Below are 17,636 nucleotides of genomic sequence, written 5' to 3'. Positions count from 1 at the left end.
AGACAATATATCATATTGTATTATGAATATTTTAACCACAGGACTACTACTGTACATATTTTTACTGTAATATAATCATTTTCATCCGTTTATTCGTGACTGTTATTTTATTATATATTGACTGTTGTGCCTTTTTATTTTGTATTAATGCAGGTATTTGCATATATATGATTATTGTGTGTGTGTATGTGTATATATATATATATATATATATATATATATATATATATATATATATATATATATATATATATATATATATATATATATATATATATATATATATTCTTTTAGATATTTAATTTATATTCCTCGGGATTGTGAGAAACAGCATTTTGATGTCCATGTCTGTATCTCACACAGAAGATTGACAATAAAGTTGACTTCTGACTTCCTCTTCACTTACAACTCTTCATAGCTTCAGGGCTGTATCAACTATTTAAACTGTATGTGGGAATGCAGCAGACAACTGCAGTACAAACATTTCTTCCCAGAATGATTATGAAGTACCTGTCCTGTAGTTTAAAGGACTGCAGACATGCATAAACAGCAGGGAAAGTGATGGACATTTCTCAACTATGTTAGAAGAGCTAAAAACCCTTCTTTCAACCTCTACAATTATAAAGTGATGAATAATCTGTCACTGAAGACAATCATTGCCGTTGACACAGGTAATTACACAGCCCGGACATTGCCAACAAGCTGCATAATGGCAAATGGCTCATTGCTTATAGCTGGGGGATTGATGGTGATGGATAAGTCAACGCTACAACAAAGTCATCATCCTTAAATATGCATTGGTAATATAAAATACTGGGGATTTCCCATCTTTCTGACTGCCTAACTTTCATAGGCTATTAAATATCAGTCCAGCCGTGTGAAATAGCTCTGGCCGCTGAGGACTGATCACTGCTCAAACAGTACTGCAACCACAGCTTAAGAGAACTGGACGTAAAAGGTTAAAAAGTGGAAATATCTTTGTGCAAAAAAGGAAATACTCATTATACACTGTCCTAGTTAGTACTCTTGCAAAGTTTGAGAGAGAATTGCAACAGCAAGATCACATAATGAAGTGATCCCTGTTTGATAGTGACAAAAAAAATACAACGCTATTCTGTAAAAGCTCATCCTTCCAGGAACTGCAGTGAGTTGTAATCACTACCAAAAGATGCATCATTACATTTGTTCAGCTATTTCTGTGAAATCTGAGACAGATGATTGAAGAGTAGCTCATTATGGAAGAGCCCAGGATAAGTTTGGCCCAACTCTGATTCTCCTGCTTGGGGGAGGCAGCAGATCTCACATCACTGATATCACATTGGCCCTGTCAGCTCTTATCAGACGGGCCCACCATCTCCTATCCTAATAGAGATCTCCTGCTTATCGCCCGGCGTCCACCAGCTTACGTTCCTCCAACAGTCACTGATGGCTGCCAGCAGGGCTCTCGGAGCCTTTTTGTCCTTACTGCAGTCCGTTTCTAGAAAATCTACTGAGGTAGGCTTACTGAACTGAGTATTCAGAGTTGAAGGAAACTATACTAATATAAGGGCTACATGTTTCCTGTTATGGGAATAAGTATTTACCTATGTTGTTTTAAGGATATCGTTTTTAAAAATACAACTATTTGGGAGAGTAGATGACAATATGGGTACCATTCTTTTATCAGTGCAGAAAGTAGAGTTAGCTTAGCTTAGCATAAAGACTTTAAATAAAGGGAGACAGCTAACCTAGTTTAGCAGCTTCGAGGGAAGACAAATGTTCTGGTAACCTTCTCACACACAGGAAGATAACCATTGTGTGTACCCCAATATAACATAACAGAGAGATTTAGGATGTTTTTTTCCCTTTATATTTAAAATGTGCACAATTACCATATTCCTATTTGGCAGCTGCTGAGTCATGCACAGCGTAATTGCAGTAGGAGCAAACCAAGCAAATGATGCACATCATATCTATGATACATTTGAATGATCAACTCCACATGAAAAAAGCAGGGGAAAGATGACTGACATATTGCGCCTGCTTTTCCCCCTCTTTGGTCTATTATCTCAGATAATAACAGCCTTGTCAGCAACAGAGCAGAAAGTTACACTCCTCAAATCGAGCACCCTGGGACCAAGCTGCACTCGAGTGTCTCCGAGGTGCCACATGATGAAACTCAGGTAAGCGTAAAAAAGCAAGGTGAGCAAATGAAGCATGGATCATAAGGGCATTGACCATCAGTGGAGGGGCGTCTGGTTGGTATAGTAATTAACCCTGCGAAAGGGGTTGGCCTGGAAACTGCTGGCTCCACATGCCCCTGTCCACCCCCATCCCTCAGACCTTTGGAGCATCCACAGATGAGGGGGAGTCAAACCCTCCCTGGTGGTCACACTTATTAGAGCCGCTGAGCACTGCTGTGACCCACTCCTCTCTCTCACTCTGCAGGGTGAGATAGCTGGAGGGATCAGAACAAAGCCACTTCATACTGTGATATCATAAGATTAGTGGTTTTATGCTGACAACCCATCTACAAAGCTACAGGAATCACAGGCAAATGATTTCTCCGTGATCACTCTTTGAAGAACAGATACAGAGAGGAGAACACACACCTAAATCATCTGACAGCAACCAATCAAAGCACTTCAAAATGCACATTTCTGGCGGGAAAAGCCCTGAAAGGGAAGAGAGAAAGAGTAGTGATCCATTGATTAGGTCTGATGTAAAACTGTGTTAATGACTTAAATGGGCCAGTAATATTGAGGTGCAAAATTAAACGTCAGTAATGACATAATTGTATGTTTATTCGTATACTGTATATTAAGAATACACTTTTGTTCGATTTACAGCAGTGGGATTTTTGTGAGATTATGACCATTCCGGCCATAGTTACAGAAGGGGTTCCAAATCTGGCAGAAATAATGCCAGCTCTGCCAGATTTAGAAACATCACTTTAATTGAATTGTTCACATTATACTGTGGATCATCCTTCATCAGATAGATCTTCCCTACATCAGAGAAACGATCTTTGGCTTTCATATGGATGCCAAAATAAAAACACCGCTCAATGACTTTAAAAGAAACCCAATACAACCTGGTATCATCTTGCAATTCCATTATTTTAGACTCCATCTGGTTTTATAAACTTAAAAACGCTTGCTGCTTTGTGCCAAATCAGCTGCCTGGCACTGTACCGACGCTGTACACAGCATGGCTCCAAAACTCAAATTATTTTCCTCGCCTCTATTTTGTGTCAGAGATTAAAAATAGCAAGTGGCCTTCTGCAGAATAAGCAGTTCATGGATTCTGGTTTGAAACAGTTTTCCTGGAGAGGCCAGCTGTCACCTGCGTGCCTCTCTACACACTGGGCATTATATTGGCTTGTAATCAAAATGGGCGTTCATCCTTTTTACAGTTACTGTATGGCAAAATGTCCTAACTTTGTTTTTTAAGTCATACAATTGGACTGAAATGCTTCCCCTGCGCTAGGTGGCATATTTATTTACATTGAGCTGCAATAAAACCTTCTCTGGACACAAAAAAGTTGAATTCAGGGAAAAACCCAAAATTAAAATACCAAAAATCAATGTTAATGACATTTCAAATCAGATTTCAACATCTCTATTGTAACTGCAGCTATATGATGTCAGAACAATTCCCTCTCAAAGCTGGAAAGAAGAGAATCAAGCTAAGCCGCACTAATCTGCAAAACAATCAAAAGACGGAGACTGCTGCATTCAGAATTAATGAGACCAACCTTGTGAACATATAGAATTGAGAGAGAGAAGAGATTTGCTGCCGATATGGGCTCATTTTCTGGTGCAGAAAATTGATATCAAACAAACCTCATCAGTGTGTGAAAGCTCAAACAAATATAAGTTCACAAAGTCAGCCACAAGTTTAGATCAGAGGAAGTTCCTGTCGGCGTGGAAACAAATATAAAATCAAAAACGCTCTGTCGAAGTGTTTTTCTTTTGTATGTGCATGGGTCAGAAAATACCAACTTCATATTGCAGGTTTATGCAGTTTATATGAATAAATACCAGTGTTTCCCACATATAAGGCACATGTAGTGTCATCCAAAATAAATAAAAAATAAATAAAAATAAAAACTCACTGATTCACACATACAGATGGATTGATGGATCAATAGAATCTGGGATATTAGAGTTATTCATTTACACATAATGTACAAAGCACATTCTTCTAAATTTTTGGTAAGTCAATTAAGACCCCCTATGAGATTAAAAGCTCTCAGTTAGTGGCATACCTTAGGAGGAAGAAGAAAGCAAACATTTGGGATTATCGAATCGCACGGGGAGGATGGAGGGAGGCTGCCATATTTGTTATTCTCGTAACTCTTCCTGTAGGGCATGAAGTTTGCAACTCCATTGATTTTAAGATTGTCTCTTCCTGTCTGTGTACAAAATGAACCTCCGGCTGAAAAAGTGTTTTCTCTCCGTTTTATTGACTAAAACAGAGCGGCTAGGTGGAGCAGGGAGCTAATGAGCGCTGGCCACGCTGAGTGAATACAACTCAGGAGGATTCATGCTATCAAATCTTGGCTAAGCCCCTCCCTAAAAACAGCTACTGTCCAAACCTACGTTAGCAAACCGAAGTCAATTATCTTAGAGGCAAAACTACTACTTTCTATGTCTTAGCAGTTTTTAGACTGTAAAAGATTGATTTTAGACATTGAATTACCAATTAATGCCTTACTTTTAGATTCAATAATTCAATGTCTTTTAAGAATGTTTATCCACAAGAACCCTGGCTTTAAACAAAGGTTAAAGGGGGGTCATTTACTTGTAAGGTATAGGGGTCTTTGAGCACCAGGAAAAGCGCTATATAAATACCATGTATTATTATTATAATAATTACATAATGAAAGCTGTAAGGAGCCTAAAAGAGATCACTACATTGAATTACCCTGCTGCGCAATAACATTCATGTCTCTGGTTCCCCTTAACATAAGTTATTCAAATGTAAAGTGCCACTTGCTTTTGGACCGGTAAGCTTTTCCCTTGATTTGAATATCCTTTCATTCTCAAATTATATTGAGAATTAACTTTCAATGCATAGTGTACTTATGTTTGTCTACTTCTCTCTGATATTTCAGAACTAGTTTTTCAGGAATCCTTTGGAGTACCTCCTCCACATATCGTTCAGCTTCACAAGGCATCGCCAATTATCAATAAGAATGAGAAGAGTTTGAGTAAGTCTTTAAGCGAGGGGCGATCATGCCAAGTTTTCAGATCGACAGGCGTCTCTGCGCAGATCCAAAACGTCCCACTCCTCTGTGCTGGACCGGCTCTCTGGGGTTGAGGCTTCTACATGTTCAGGTTCATGATCCGACCCATCGTCCTGGGACTCTCCGGGCTGATGCCGACCCGCCTCTGAAAGATCTGCAGACGATTGTTTGATTGGAAGCCAGGGAAGGTGTGAGTCCGTGGCTGTGACACCCAGCGCCAGAGCGGCCTCCTCTCCTTCCTCCACCGTGGAGCCCAGCTCTTCCTCCTCCAACCCCTCCACTTCATGCCCCGCCTCCTCCACCGGACTGCGCCCCTCCCCCAGCTCCAAGGGGGCTCCGTCTTCCATCAAGATTTCTCCGCCTCTCCTGTCAATTCCATTCGTCTCCACCCCCGGGAGAGGCTGCAGGATTTGGAGCAGTGCAGGTGTGCCATCTGTGCCGAGGTCGCTGCCAGCGGAGTGGCATTCCCACGATGATCCACCTGACACGAGGGGGAGAGGAGACAACTGGTCGTTTTAATTACTCACTTGATCTTAGGCCACAGTTTTATCTGAAAACAGATACTTTTTTCTGTTCCTTCCTGCATACACAGTAAAAGGATATAAGTCCTGAGGAGAAGCACATACAGAACTAGTCCAAAAACTGAGATGGTGAGCAGGTTTAAAGTGGTATTATTGTCCGGAAATGAGAAAAATATTTTGAAAGACATGCTCACATGATGTGCATTAATGAAGTCATAGTGTTTATTTACTTACTTATACGTAATGCCTTGCCATTGTTTGACTGTACCAAAAAGTCCAGTTGCAGTTTAATTTCATGTATTTTCAAAAAAAACATGGTTTGTGACTTGTCCCTTGTCCACTCAAATCTAACAGGTTCATCCTTGAGTCCAAATGTACATTTGTGCCATATTTTAAGACATTTCCTCCAGTGGTTTCTAAAATATTGCGTTCCTCAAGAATCGGAACACAACCACAAAGCATAATGCCCTGAGGCTTAAAAACACTTTCAAAAGAAAGCTAAAGTAAAAGTTTCCTTTTTTTGGACAACCGTGTCAATGTAGAAAGTTTCAACTACTTATGTGACTGAAGTGCTTCCATGGCAACAAGCTAAATATAGCAGCAGTGCCCCAGACAAGAGGACGCAAGACAAGTGTGACGCCGCATCTGGGCAACAGCTTAGTTCTGCCTCTTCGCCAAAATATGCTCTCACTTTGGGGATTACTGACCCATATTTGTGGAAGTGCAGGCAAAAAGGTTAAAGACTGCACATAGAGTCCCAGCCACCTTTTCCCCCACGCACACACATTCACACAAAAACGTGCAGGAAGAAAGCAACATTACTTGAACTGGCATCCATATTTATGGCCCCCCCGTCCCCCATCTCCTTTCAAAGAGAACACGGCAGAAGTTTCTGAATGTCAGCGGGCGAGAATTTTCTTCACATTTGCAAAATGCCATGGCATTTGGGCAGCTTGAACCAATGAGGAGTGGAGGCGGGAAGGGAAAGCACTTGGGTTAACCGTGGGAGATACAGCGAGGAGTGTTTAGCACGCTGCGGCTAATTACAGTGCTTATGCGGTTAGCTGCAGGTTTTCTTGTTAATGGCTTGGGGAACCAGTCACACACAATCACACACTCACCTTTGGGTGGCTGCAGGTGTGGGGAAGGCGTGGCTTGTGTTGGGCGAAGCTCCGGTTGAAGATTTTCATTCATTGTGTTGTTGTCTCGTGTGCCTGTAACACCACAATCACACAAACTGTTACTTTTGCATTCAAAAACAAAAGACAAAGTTAGTGGTATGAAGAGTTTTTGCTGGATTGGATGGAGCACATGTATGGCACTTTGAACACACACACACACACACACACACACACACACACACACACACACACACACACACACACACACACACACACACACACACACACACACACACACACACACACACACACACACACACACACACACACACACACACACACACACACACACACACACACACACACACACACACACACACACACACACACACACACACACACACACACACACACACACACCAGAGGCTTCAGTTCCCTGTCATCTGTCTTCATTAGTGATGGCTGCATGCCTCTGAGGCTGACACCATATGCTACTGATAGGAGCACTATAAACCAGACATCACAAACAAACACACACAAACGGACCTGTACTTACATACACACACAGCCTGTAATCAGCTTTTGCCTTCACACAAACTGTGAATAGGCCTGTTTCTCTGACCATTCATGTGTGAAGCGCACAAACAAACAGAAGAATGGGAAAATGGATGACTGGGTGACACGATGCGTGAGAATCATCAATGGTGAACGGAGACCATATTGTTATGAATGCAGTCCATATTGTTTTTCTGATACTGACGTGGTAACAGTGAGTGATAACGCGGGGGGGAGGCTGAAGCATTGAGCAGCTGAGAGCATCTTAAAAGTTTTTTTTTTTATTGTGAGATTTTAATTGAAATGTCTCAACAACTATTGAACATTTGGTACACACACTGATGCACCTTCAGGGTTAATTAGAATACGCTTGTGGAATTTGTCTAGTTTGTGTGCTAGCTATTACCTGCAAAATGTATGATGCATGTCGGAAGCCGTAAATGTTCTTTATTGCTTCTTTATTTAACAAAAATATAACACCCAATAAATACCTTTTTTATTTCCAAATTATATTTGCAGTAGTGAACGTACATTTCTTCAGCACTCTCTTTTTTCAATGCTTTTTGGCTGTGAAATGAAAATTAAATAATAATTTGGTAATTTGAATTGCACTTAAAGATGCCTCATTAAAGTCACAATAATATTTTTAATTTGCATATATATTTATTTTCAAGACTATCCCTGCTTTATGGTTAGAAATTATTCAAATTGAACTCAAACTCTCATCATGTAAATGCAACAGGCTCTTATGCATTATACAATATTTCAAAAATATGAGATCATACACACTGTACCCTGAATAATATGAGAAATAAGAGACGTGTGTCAAATAGGAACCCTACAGTGAGATGCGGTGCTGCGTAGCTCTGGATTGACAAGGACAATTCTTTTTAACGGGAAAAAAATCTGTCCCTGGATCCCGAAAAGATCCCAAAAATGTTGTCTCCACCTGTGTCTTTGCAACAGCTGAGACACTCCGACAGGCTTTCACTTGCTGTGTTACATTTCAGCTCACACTCACTGGTGGCGATCAATCAATCACATCTTTATCTGACTCACTGCATCCATGTCACTCTTATTGTTTTTGTCTCTCTCTCATCCGGAGACAGCGTAGTCACCTCGAGTGTTCTCCGGGCCTCAGATAGGCAGCCATGGCCCCCCCGTCCTATCCTGTTTGCCTCTAAAATCCATCAGCCCAACTTCATATCACATCAAGGCCACAGACGCACACATCTCGCTCTATATTCCTGTCTCCCTAACTGTGGTGGACAGCGTGCTCGTCAGGCACTCTGGGCCCTCGCCTACAAATTCCCTAATAACGGCACATTCCCCTAAATGTGTTTGTAATGTGGGCAATCATTTTCAGTAATGGATGCTTGTCAGTTTTATGGCGGTGAGAATGACGGTCTCGTGACAGGGCACCTCCATCCAGCCGCAGCCCTTCCACACTTCAGGCTGACAAATACGTGGCACAACAGCTCTCTCTAGTGGGGAAACACGGAACACATTTATAGTTTAGGTGAAATTCTTTAGTACATGTTATTTGGGACGAACACTTTTGATGCCTACATTTGGGAGAGTACATTGTTGTTCGGTTTTGCTACTTTGAGGATGAGGTTTCTTTTGAAGAAGGGAAACAGCCATCTTTGCAACACGTACAAATATTAATTTCTAGGCCTCATGCATGGATGCTGGTGTTGTTTATGTTATTGGGTTTTTGAATGCATTTAAAATGTTCTTTCGTACATCCACTGTCTCACATAATGACAGATTTACACAAACAATCTCTGCATTTTTATGAGATTATTTTACCTTATTTTCTATCACCATATTTGTTTTTGCTAATCAATTCATGTCCTCTTGTCTCTGACGCTGCATTACGTATCACTCTACACGAATGTGATTTATGATGTGAGAATCTGAGCGCATTTTAAAACGACCCCAGAAAACATTAGCGTGCTGAGGCTTCTGTCATGCCCTTAAAACACTCCCAACTCTAACATTAATATATAATCTTTCTTTCCCTGAGTGTTTGAGACGGGTCCACTGGACCGAGAGGATCAGTGTGTGATATTCAGGCAGCCGCTCCAGTCAATGGTATCATGAGCAGACAGATGAGCGGGTGGTCAACACACACAGTAAACGGTGGGCACGAGGTGACACACTTTCTGGGCATCTGCCCAGATTTGTCCTGGCATGACAGAGTGGAGGGCATGGGCGGGCTAAGTGGGGCAGAAGGAATACATACTCCCAATTCCCACAGATACGCGGTAGGTCAAGCCTGGGACGCAGCCGGAGAGGAGAGAGAGAAACACCGTTATGAACAAAAAACCTCAATAATGTATTTAGAATTTTAAAAGAGAGAAAAGTAGGAACTTTTTTTTTTTTTTTGGTAGACAGTTCCCCCCCCAAACAACAATAACTACATGTTTATCTTCTGACCTAAATAGATTTTTTATCAATATAGATAATATTGGTTATTTATTTTTGATTGAGGGGTGAAATGTCCCTTTAAGCCAGTTGGCCTTTTACTAAAAACATAAAGTATAAAATAGAGCAATTTATGAAAGGACTCAGTTTATGAAAAGAATTACCTGGCACATTTCTTCAGCACTGGTAGATAACAGTTATCCATTTTCTTTTTCACATTATCTTTATGTCAACACGCTCACACTCACCTGTGGTCACATGGTCGTGTTTGCTAATGGTGTGGTGCAGCTACAGGTGGATTAAGAATTCAGGGGAAGATGCCTTACTTCTGAGTGAGGTACAGTAAAGTTACTAATCATAAGTAACTGCTTTACAGCCAGTAAAGATGACATTCAAATATTAAAATCAATGTTTTCTGCCTGGATTACTTAAACATTCAATATAATCGGAAAGTATTTGTTTTAGACTTAGACCAAAAACATTGATATGCATGGCAAATAACTGCACCCTTGAAATTATGTTTAATAAGAGAGTTCTGTTAGAATATGTATTATAAATGACTGTTACTCTGTTGTTTAAGAGCTGTATGTGAGATTAAAATATGGGGGGGAATTTGTGAAGGATAGTGCATGTGGTGCATGTTTAAATGTTTTGTCTTTCTTTGTGTGGAAGTGTTTGGACGTTGGACCCACCTGGGAGACTCCACAGTCCTGAAACCTCTAACGTCTTCAGCTTCCTCTCCAGATCTCCGACTCTGTTTCCCAGGATCCTGCAGGCCAGGTACGATGGGTCGGGTTACTGGGGGGGCCTGATAAACAGCGTGTGTGTGTATGTGTGTGTCACAGTTCGGTGTTTGCCTTGGAGGTGGAGGAGAATCCTCAAACAGGTATGCAAACATTATAAAGCCGCTTACATCTGGCTTTAGTGGGAAAGGTTACAATCGGCATTCATTCCCGGGACAAATGAGTGAAAAAGTCACAGTGTTTATCAGTGGGGATGGACACATGACATCCGGGGGGACATGATCATTATTGCCTCTTTTGCTGTTGATGTCATGAAACAGATTTAAGTGAATAGTAAATATAATCAACATGGATTATTACAATTGATCAACATAGAAGAAAATACAACTAATTTGCTTTCCACAAAGCAACTTCCATCCAGTCCTTCCATTGACATGAAAAGCATATTTTTTGATCTTTCCACTTTTTAACTCTGGTTTGAGTTTAAAAGAGAGACTGAATAAAGAACATATGGATAAGAAGTAACCATTGAGCTGCTTTTCACTGTTTACTATGCTGCTAGGCCTACTCCTCTACTGGCAGTGGGAGAGGAGTTAGTGTCTATTTTAAAGGGTTTAAAGTTAAACAGCAAACATGCTCATTTTGGGGGAAAAGTTTATGAGGTTAAATGAAAAAGTCCTTAAAGTCTACCGAGGGGCCGCTAAGGTTCCTGTGATCATTTAAAGTAGTATTTCAGTACCTGTTGGTGTGCCTCTGGTGCTGGATGACCAGGTTCTTCTCGTGGATGGTCTCCAGCAGAGCCGTGGCCAGAGACTTGAGGTCGGAGATGGACTGAGGCGTGGCTGGCAGGCTGCAGCCCGGCTCCTCCAGGAGCAGCTCCTGGACTGTGAAGGAGAGGGAACATTGAAGGTGGAACAAGTAGATACAGGAAGACAGGTAGGAAGGGAAAGAAGGAGAGGATAAAAAACAGAGACAGCTAATTTTATTCGAAGTAAGGAATGCACAATTAATCTAAAATGTATCAAAATCTCAATATGGACTAGTGCAATATTCAAATCATAGTAGGCAAATTATTTGTTTAAGGCAATACATGTGTTAAAATACAGTTATTATAACAAATTGTATTCACTAAATAGGGTTCTTACGGTCATTAAAAACCTGGAAAAGTCATGGAAATTCAGAATGCTAATTCCAGGCCCTGGAAAAGTTATGGAAAACAATATTTTTCCCAAAGTTTTGAAAAAGTCATGGAAATGTAACTAAAGTTGCATCAAATATAATTAATATTTTATCTAATCGCCGAAATAGCAATACTATAATGATAATAAATACTGTATCGTATAGTAATGAAACGTAAAATGGCATTTAACTGACGAGGTGTTTTGCTGGTGAGAGATTTTAGTTGCTTTAGCCAGAAGCTAGTAAGCCTTGATTTGATTTGTTTTAGATAGGACCAACATGTTTCAGACCTTATTTTCCTGCTCCATGTTAAAATAAACAATTTTCAGTGGTACCGCTGAGAAAGAGTAATTTTTTTCGTCACGGAAAATTAGGTAAAGGTCCTGGAAAAGTCATTGAAAGTCATTGGTGAAAAAGTGTATGAACCCTGACTATAATCCTTTTATATATTTATTAATGATATATCCTTTCTTTAACCAGGTAAAAGTCTCATTGAGATTAAAATCTCTTTTTCAAGAGCGACCTGGCCAAGAGGGCAGCATGAACAAAGTTACAACAAATGAACACAAAACAATACAGACAGACGAATACAGCGGTCGTAAAACACCTCAATGATAATGAGAAATATGATCAAATCGGTCGCATTTTGTGAAATTAGTCATTTCTCAATTTCGTGCAGGCCTAGTTAGAAGATGTGCAAAGGACAAAATAATCGAAAACATGTGGGACCACCTGCCCCTACATAATGCACCAATACAACTTTAACTTAAAGTAAAAAGATCCCCCTAAAAAGTAGGGTGATTTGACGTGGGAACACAGCATGACAAGAGTAAGACAGAGATGGAGAGTCGGAAGCAGCTGCCTACTGGAGACACTCCTAACTTTAACTCCGGAGCCCACTGTGCTGCTGCTGCCAGCTCCTGTCAGTCATCCTGGCATGCTCATTCCCTGCTCTCTGCCACTCCTGATACAATTAGTAACACAGCTGGAGTCCAGGCCGAGGCTCCAAGCACCGGCAAAGAAGAAGTTATTAAATAATGCACGGCTAGAAACAAAGGTTTTTTAACCGATTCGTTACACTGAAGAGAGAATCAGGGTAGCACTTTCTTTGTCTACCATGTCTAAAATGCATTGTAAATATATTGCACAGCATCACTGATTTGATTACTGTCATATTTACTCCATTTAGTCTTTTGTATATTTATAGTAAAATATTTTTATATTTTGAAAGTTATAATAGTTTTTATAATAGTTCAATTTGGTCCAATGTATTCACTTACTGTGTTTGTGTATGGTAAAGCAAAATCCTTGTGCGTGTAAACCTACTAGGCAATATTTTTATTTTCATCGTCATTATGTCCTCATCGATTTATCAGTGTGTGTTCACCTTGTTTTGCCGAGAGGACTCCAGTTAGCGGACTGCTGCTGTTTGATTTTCCATACGTGCTGGAGTTCTTCCTCCTCTCAAGAGCTGTCTGTTGGAGGGTGGGAAAGATAAGATAAGATACGAAATACTTTATTGATCCCAGGAGGAATAAAGCTTGCAGTGTCACCGTTTAAGAATACACATTCTCGTGAAGTCAAATGAATCGTCAGAGTCAGAGGCCCTCCATCTGTACCTTGTATTTCATGCTGTTGGATTTCAGCAGGTTCACCTCCTCTTGCAGTTGGCTCAACCGCTCCTGCAAATACCTGCATCAGCAACGAGAATCACGCTAAAAATCTGTTCGGCTGCCGCTATCATTTTCATGATCTTATGAATGTATGGTGAAAATGTGGCTAAAAACTGGATAAAAAGTAAATATGACAATTCTCTCACAGTAGAACAGAGGAAACGCACGTTAGCTTAATTAAAATTACAAATTTCTCTGAAACATTTGAAATAATAAAAAAAATAAACTTGTCGTTCTTACACGTTTAAATATGTGGTTATATCTTTAACTTCACTTTTCAGCTTTTACAATATATTTTGTTTTCTTTATAAGGAGATATTCTTCTCTTTATTTCCAAAAAAGAATAATTCTGATGTGTTTACACCCAGTAAAGCAAACGAAAGAGGGTAAATATGGAGACATGTCTACACAGGAAGCAGTTACTTAGAGTGAAAGCAAGTGTCTGAGAATCTGCAGCTTGTAGAAAACACATGGCCTCTCTAGAACTGGAGATATGGGAAAGTAGTTCCCAAAGATCTTTTGTCCCACTCACCTGTTCTCCATGCAGAGGGCATCCACATCAATGATGCGTGCCTCACGGTTGCCCAGGACGTGGTTGAGCTCCACGTTGAGGCGGTAGGTCTTCTCCCTGAACACGCTGCGCTCCGCCTTCACGTCCTGCAGCTCGTCGGTCAGAGCCTTCATGTTGTGCTCCATCTCCTCCATCTAGAAAAAGACAACCAGAAAGACGTTAGAGTTTGCTGAGCGGGCATAGAGAGGCTCTACTGGAGCACATACAGGTGAATTCCTTTTAAGAACACCTCAAAAGCAGGTTTTAAGGAGGGAACAGAATCTTTTCATCAACCTAATGAAATCCAATTCAACACCACCACATTATAAGCCTCCTAAAAGGCAGTATTTACTACACTGTGTGGATGTATCGTAAGGGAGTGGTGGTAATGGGGTGAGAGTCAGGCATGTACAACAGCTTATAATGTTAATTGTTGGTAAAAAAAATTCAAACAATTACAGCCTTGATAGCAGGGGCGGTTTTAGGGGGGGCCAACAGGGGCCATTAACACTGACCAGGGACCCCCCTGTGGCCCCCCTCCAAAAAAGGTAACAATATCAAGATTTATTGGAACTAAATCAAATCAGAGACCTGGATGTCCAGTGGAGATTAAACTGTTCATTACCTTATATAAAAGCAAATATTGTTTATGTGTTTTAATTAAATTGTCACTTAAAATTACAAAAATATTTAAACAAAAAAACTACTCAAACAAAGGACTGTAACTTAAATGTACTAAAACAAATACCTTTTCAAAAACAAATACCAATTACAGTATTTTATGTTTATTTTAACGCAATTACTTTATACTGTCTTTGTCTTTTTAACCCGCTTTTATTGTGCCCCTCATGAAATAACTGCCCCCAGCCTGGCCCCCCCCAGTAAAATTGGTCTAGGACCGCCGCTCGGGGTGAATATTCCTAGAAAACTCCATTATTAAAGTAATATTTATTACTAGAGTCTTGATGCGAGACCATCAAAAATAGGAAGCTTTTCTGGGTTCAGTATGTTGATTTTTTGAATAGAAAGTAAGAACATTCATCAACCTGGAGCCCTGCTCTCTCCAGCTGGTGAACAAGGTCCTCACGTTCATGGGGGGGGAAATGTCGCGGCCCCACCTCCTCATCGCCGAGCCTCTGTCGAGTTATGGTCAGCCTTAGCAGCTGTGGAAAAACAAGTTAAATTCACTGCTTCCCTCAAACACATCTATTCATGCACTGGATGTGTGTGTGTGTGTGTGTGTGTGGTTGGGGGGGGGGGGGGTCATGCTGCTGCAGGTCACCTTACCTTGCTGTCCCCCTGGGCCTCCGTCAGCCTCTGCGCCAGCTCCTTCACCTCCTCTGTCAGCTTTTTGGCTCGTTCCCTGGAGTCTCTCAGCAGCTGAGCCAGGTTCACCTGAGGAGAAGGTGGAGGAGAATCGTGAAAACAGCTGGTGATTGGCCACGTGGATCGTCATGGAGATTAGGGCTGCATGATATGGAAATATTACTAAGAATATTTATTTCTTTACATTATTTACTGTATATTTTAAATATACATATTAAAATAAGTATTATAGTAACATTTATAAAATGAATCTTTATTATTAAAAAAAGTATTATTTATTGTATCATTTTTCCCAAACATTTTCCTATGTTTGAAACCTTTGAGAGACAGAATCATAAAGGAGAACTAAGAAAATATAAAGTCAATGGATATTATTTTGACACTGAAAATGTACAATCTTAGCAAAACTTTAACAAAAATACAGTACTCATATAGCAGATATATAAGATATGCTTTAGTAAGAAATAATTTTGGCATAAATGGAGTCCTTGATTTTAACCACAACTTACTTGATTGCGTTTTTCTGGTGGCAAAGAAGGGTCACCGTCCTAAAATATGAAAAGAGTTTACTATTTAAACTGGAAGTCCACATGGAGAGCGCACGGAGACAGGGAAAAATCACGTTTGTGTAGAGAAAATACTGAGGACAGATCACTCACGATGAGCTCCCTGTACTTCTTCTTCAGTCCCTGGTGGCGCTCCCTCAGCTGGTTGGCCATCAGCTGGTACTGATCCCTCTCCTGCTGACAGGTGTCCAGCTCCTTAGACAGGATGAGCAGAGCCTCCTTCTTACTCTCCAGCTTCCGCTTACACACCAGGAACTACAAACACCGCACACACACCATCACAGAGCACAGGTTAGGGACTGTGACTCTCCACATCATTGGTTAGATCACAGCTTTCGGGGCATTCTTGTGGCCGCTTTGCCCTTTAATTGCTGACACTGACACTTTTCGTGTTAAGTCCAGGGGCCAAAGAGTACAACTGTATATAACATTTTCACATCAACTGTATCATCAAGCTTCTTGGCTTCAAAGTGTGCAACAGGGACGGCAATGTTAGAAACACTTAACTGTGCAAATAATACCAAACCCAACCAGTGCCCTACAGGTGGAAAAACACACACTGAAGCCAAGTGCCTTAGATGTAGATAACACACAGCAGAGCGAAGCTTCATATCAGTCAGTACAGCTCATAACCAAATTAAATAGCAGCTTGTAGTAGTGTCTGCAGCTCAGCCATGATAACCACTCTTTCACAGATGCAACTAATGCAATTTAAATGAGGCAGTTATTTTTGCCACTTAATGGATGGTTTGTTTGGTCAGAAAAAACTGCGAGTATTAAAATAAAATAAAACTATCTAACATTAATAAAGTCAAAGCAGACATTTTTCAGAAGTACATTTTCTTTATTATATGATAGTGACAATACGAATACTTCCACAGCAATGTGTTGTCTTTTAGAAGTACATTGAAGGCAGCAACAAACTAAGTAAACTTATTTAAACATATTTATCACAACGTTATGAGGATTTTTTAACGCAAATTAAGCAGCCCTAAACATTAGCCGACACTTTCAAATATGTAAATGTCTATTTAATATATCCCCCTTTGGTCGAATAGTTCTAAATATCATTAAAGATGAATTCGAGCAATGTAGATGCAGCAGCCCTACAGGTGTGTTGTATCAGGTCGTGTTAAGGATGTGGCCATGTGGCACTGCATTTCCAACCCGGAGGCCTGACAAAATACCATGCTCACCTCTTAAATCAACCAGTAGATAGCATATCATACAAACAACAAATAAAAAGTGGGTTTATTTGTGATGTTGCACAGCTCCCCGGTCTATTCAAACAGTAAAGCTGTTCCATATGGATACCGGAGCTTCGGTGAAAGTAGTCCGCCTCTGCACAGCTGTTCCCACTCTCACTCACCTCGCTCACCAGCCCCTGCCAGTCATTCTCGCTCCTCTTGGAAGACTGCATTATTATCCGGAATATGTTTTTGCAAAAAAATGTCAGGATACAGGCTACCTGTCCGCCTCAGTCCGAGCCGCCACTCCCCCGTTTGTTTATCCGGATGCGGTGTCACTGTTTTTTGGCTCCGCTGTCAATTCGCGCGGAATGAGATGTGGGGAAAAGATACAACTTCCGGTATAGTGATGAAAATAAAAGTATTGTAAAAAATATATACGTTTTGAGCAATAATTCTGATATGAATTCAACACTTTTTTGACACTATAAAATAAATGTTTCTTTATAATAGCTAAACTGAAGCGCTCTTTTTAGAGGAATACAATGTCAATTG

At 40.5% G+C, this 17,636-nt stretch overlaps 1 protein-coding gene across 2 annotated transcripts; it reads right to left on the bottom strand.

The window, feature by feature from the left end:
* Positions 1–3,989: 3,989 nt before the first annotated feature.
* On the bottom strand, positions 3,990–17,439 carry ccdc149a (coiled-coil domain containing 149a). Of its 2 annotated transcripts, none has more exons than XM_079672439.1 (12): positions 17,264–17,439; positions 15,988–16,149; positions 15,838–15,876; positions 15,290–15,397; positions 15,049–15,165; positions 13,985–14,157; positions 13,399–13,471; positions 13,167–13,254; positions 11,340–11,484; positions 10,550–10,626; positions 6,873–6,965; positions 3,990–5,711 (listed from the first exon to the last, which is right to left on the bottom strand). In XM_079672439.1, exons 1-12 carry the CDS (start codon positions 17,312–17,314, stop codon positions 5,218–5,220), a joined length of 1,620 nt encoding a protein of 539 aa, XP_079528565.1. In that variant the 5' UTR covers positions 17,315–17,439; the 3' UTR covers positions 3,990–5,217. The 2 variants fall into 2 exon arrangements, with proteins under 2 accessions (XP_079528565.1, XP_079528566.1); XM_079672440.1 differs by lacking the exon at positions 17,264–17,439 and adding an exon at positions 17,091–17,210.
* Positions 17,440–17,636: the final 197 nt, after the last annotated feature.

Source organism: Notothenia rossii, assembly GCF_949606895.1.
Source record: "Notothenia rossii genome assembly, chromosome: 3".
NCBI lineage: Eukaryota > Metazoa > Chordata > Actinopteri > Perciformes > Nototheniidae > Notothenia > Notothenia rossii.
The sequence above is the reverse complement of the archived record's forward strand: the minus strand, read 5'-3'. Positions and strand labels throughout refer to the sequence as shown.

Bases quoted from the DNA above. Each gene is read 5' to 3' on its own strand.
- ccdc149a (XM_079672439.1), bottom strand. From the start codon at position 17,314: ATGCAGTCTTCCAAGAGGAGCGAGAATGACTGGCAGGGGCTGGTGAGC. The intron at 13,255-13,398 runs GTACAGATGGAG...ACCCTCCAACAG, and splicing joins CCAACAGCATGAAATACAAG to ACAGCTCTTGAGAGGAGGAA. The intron at 5,712-6,872 runs GTGAGTGTGTGA...CCCTCGTGTCAG, and splicing joins ACACCTGCAGCCACCCAAAG to GTGGATCATCGTGGGAATGC.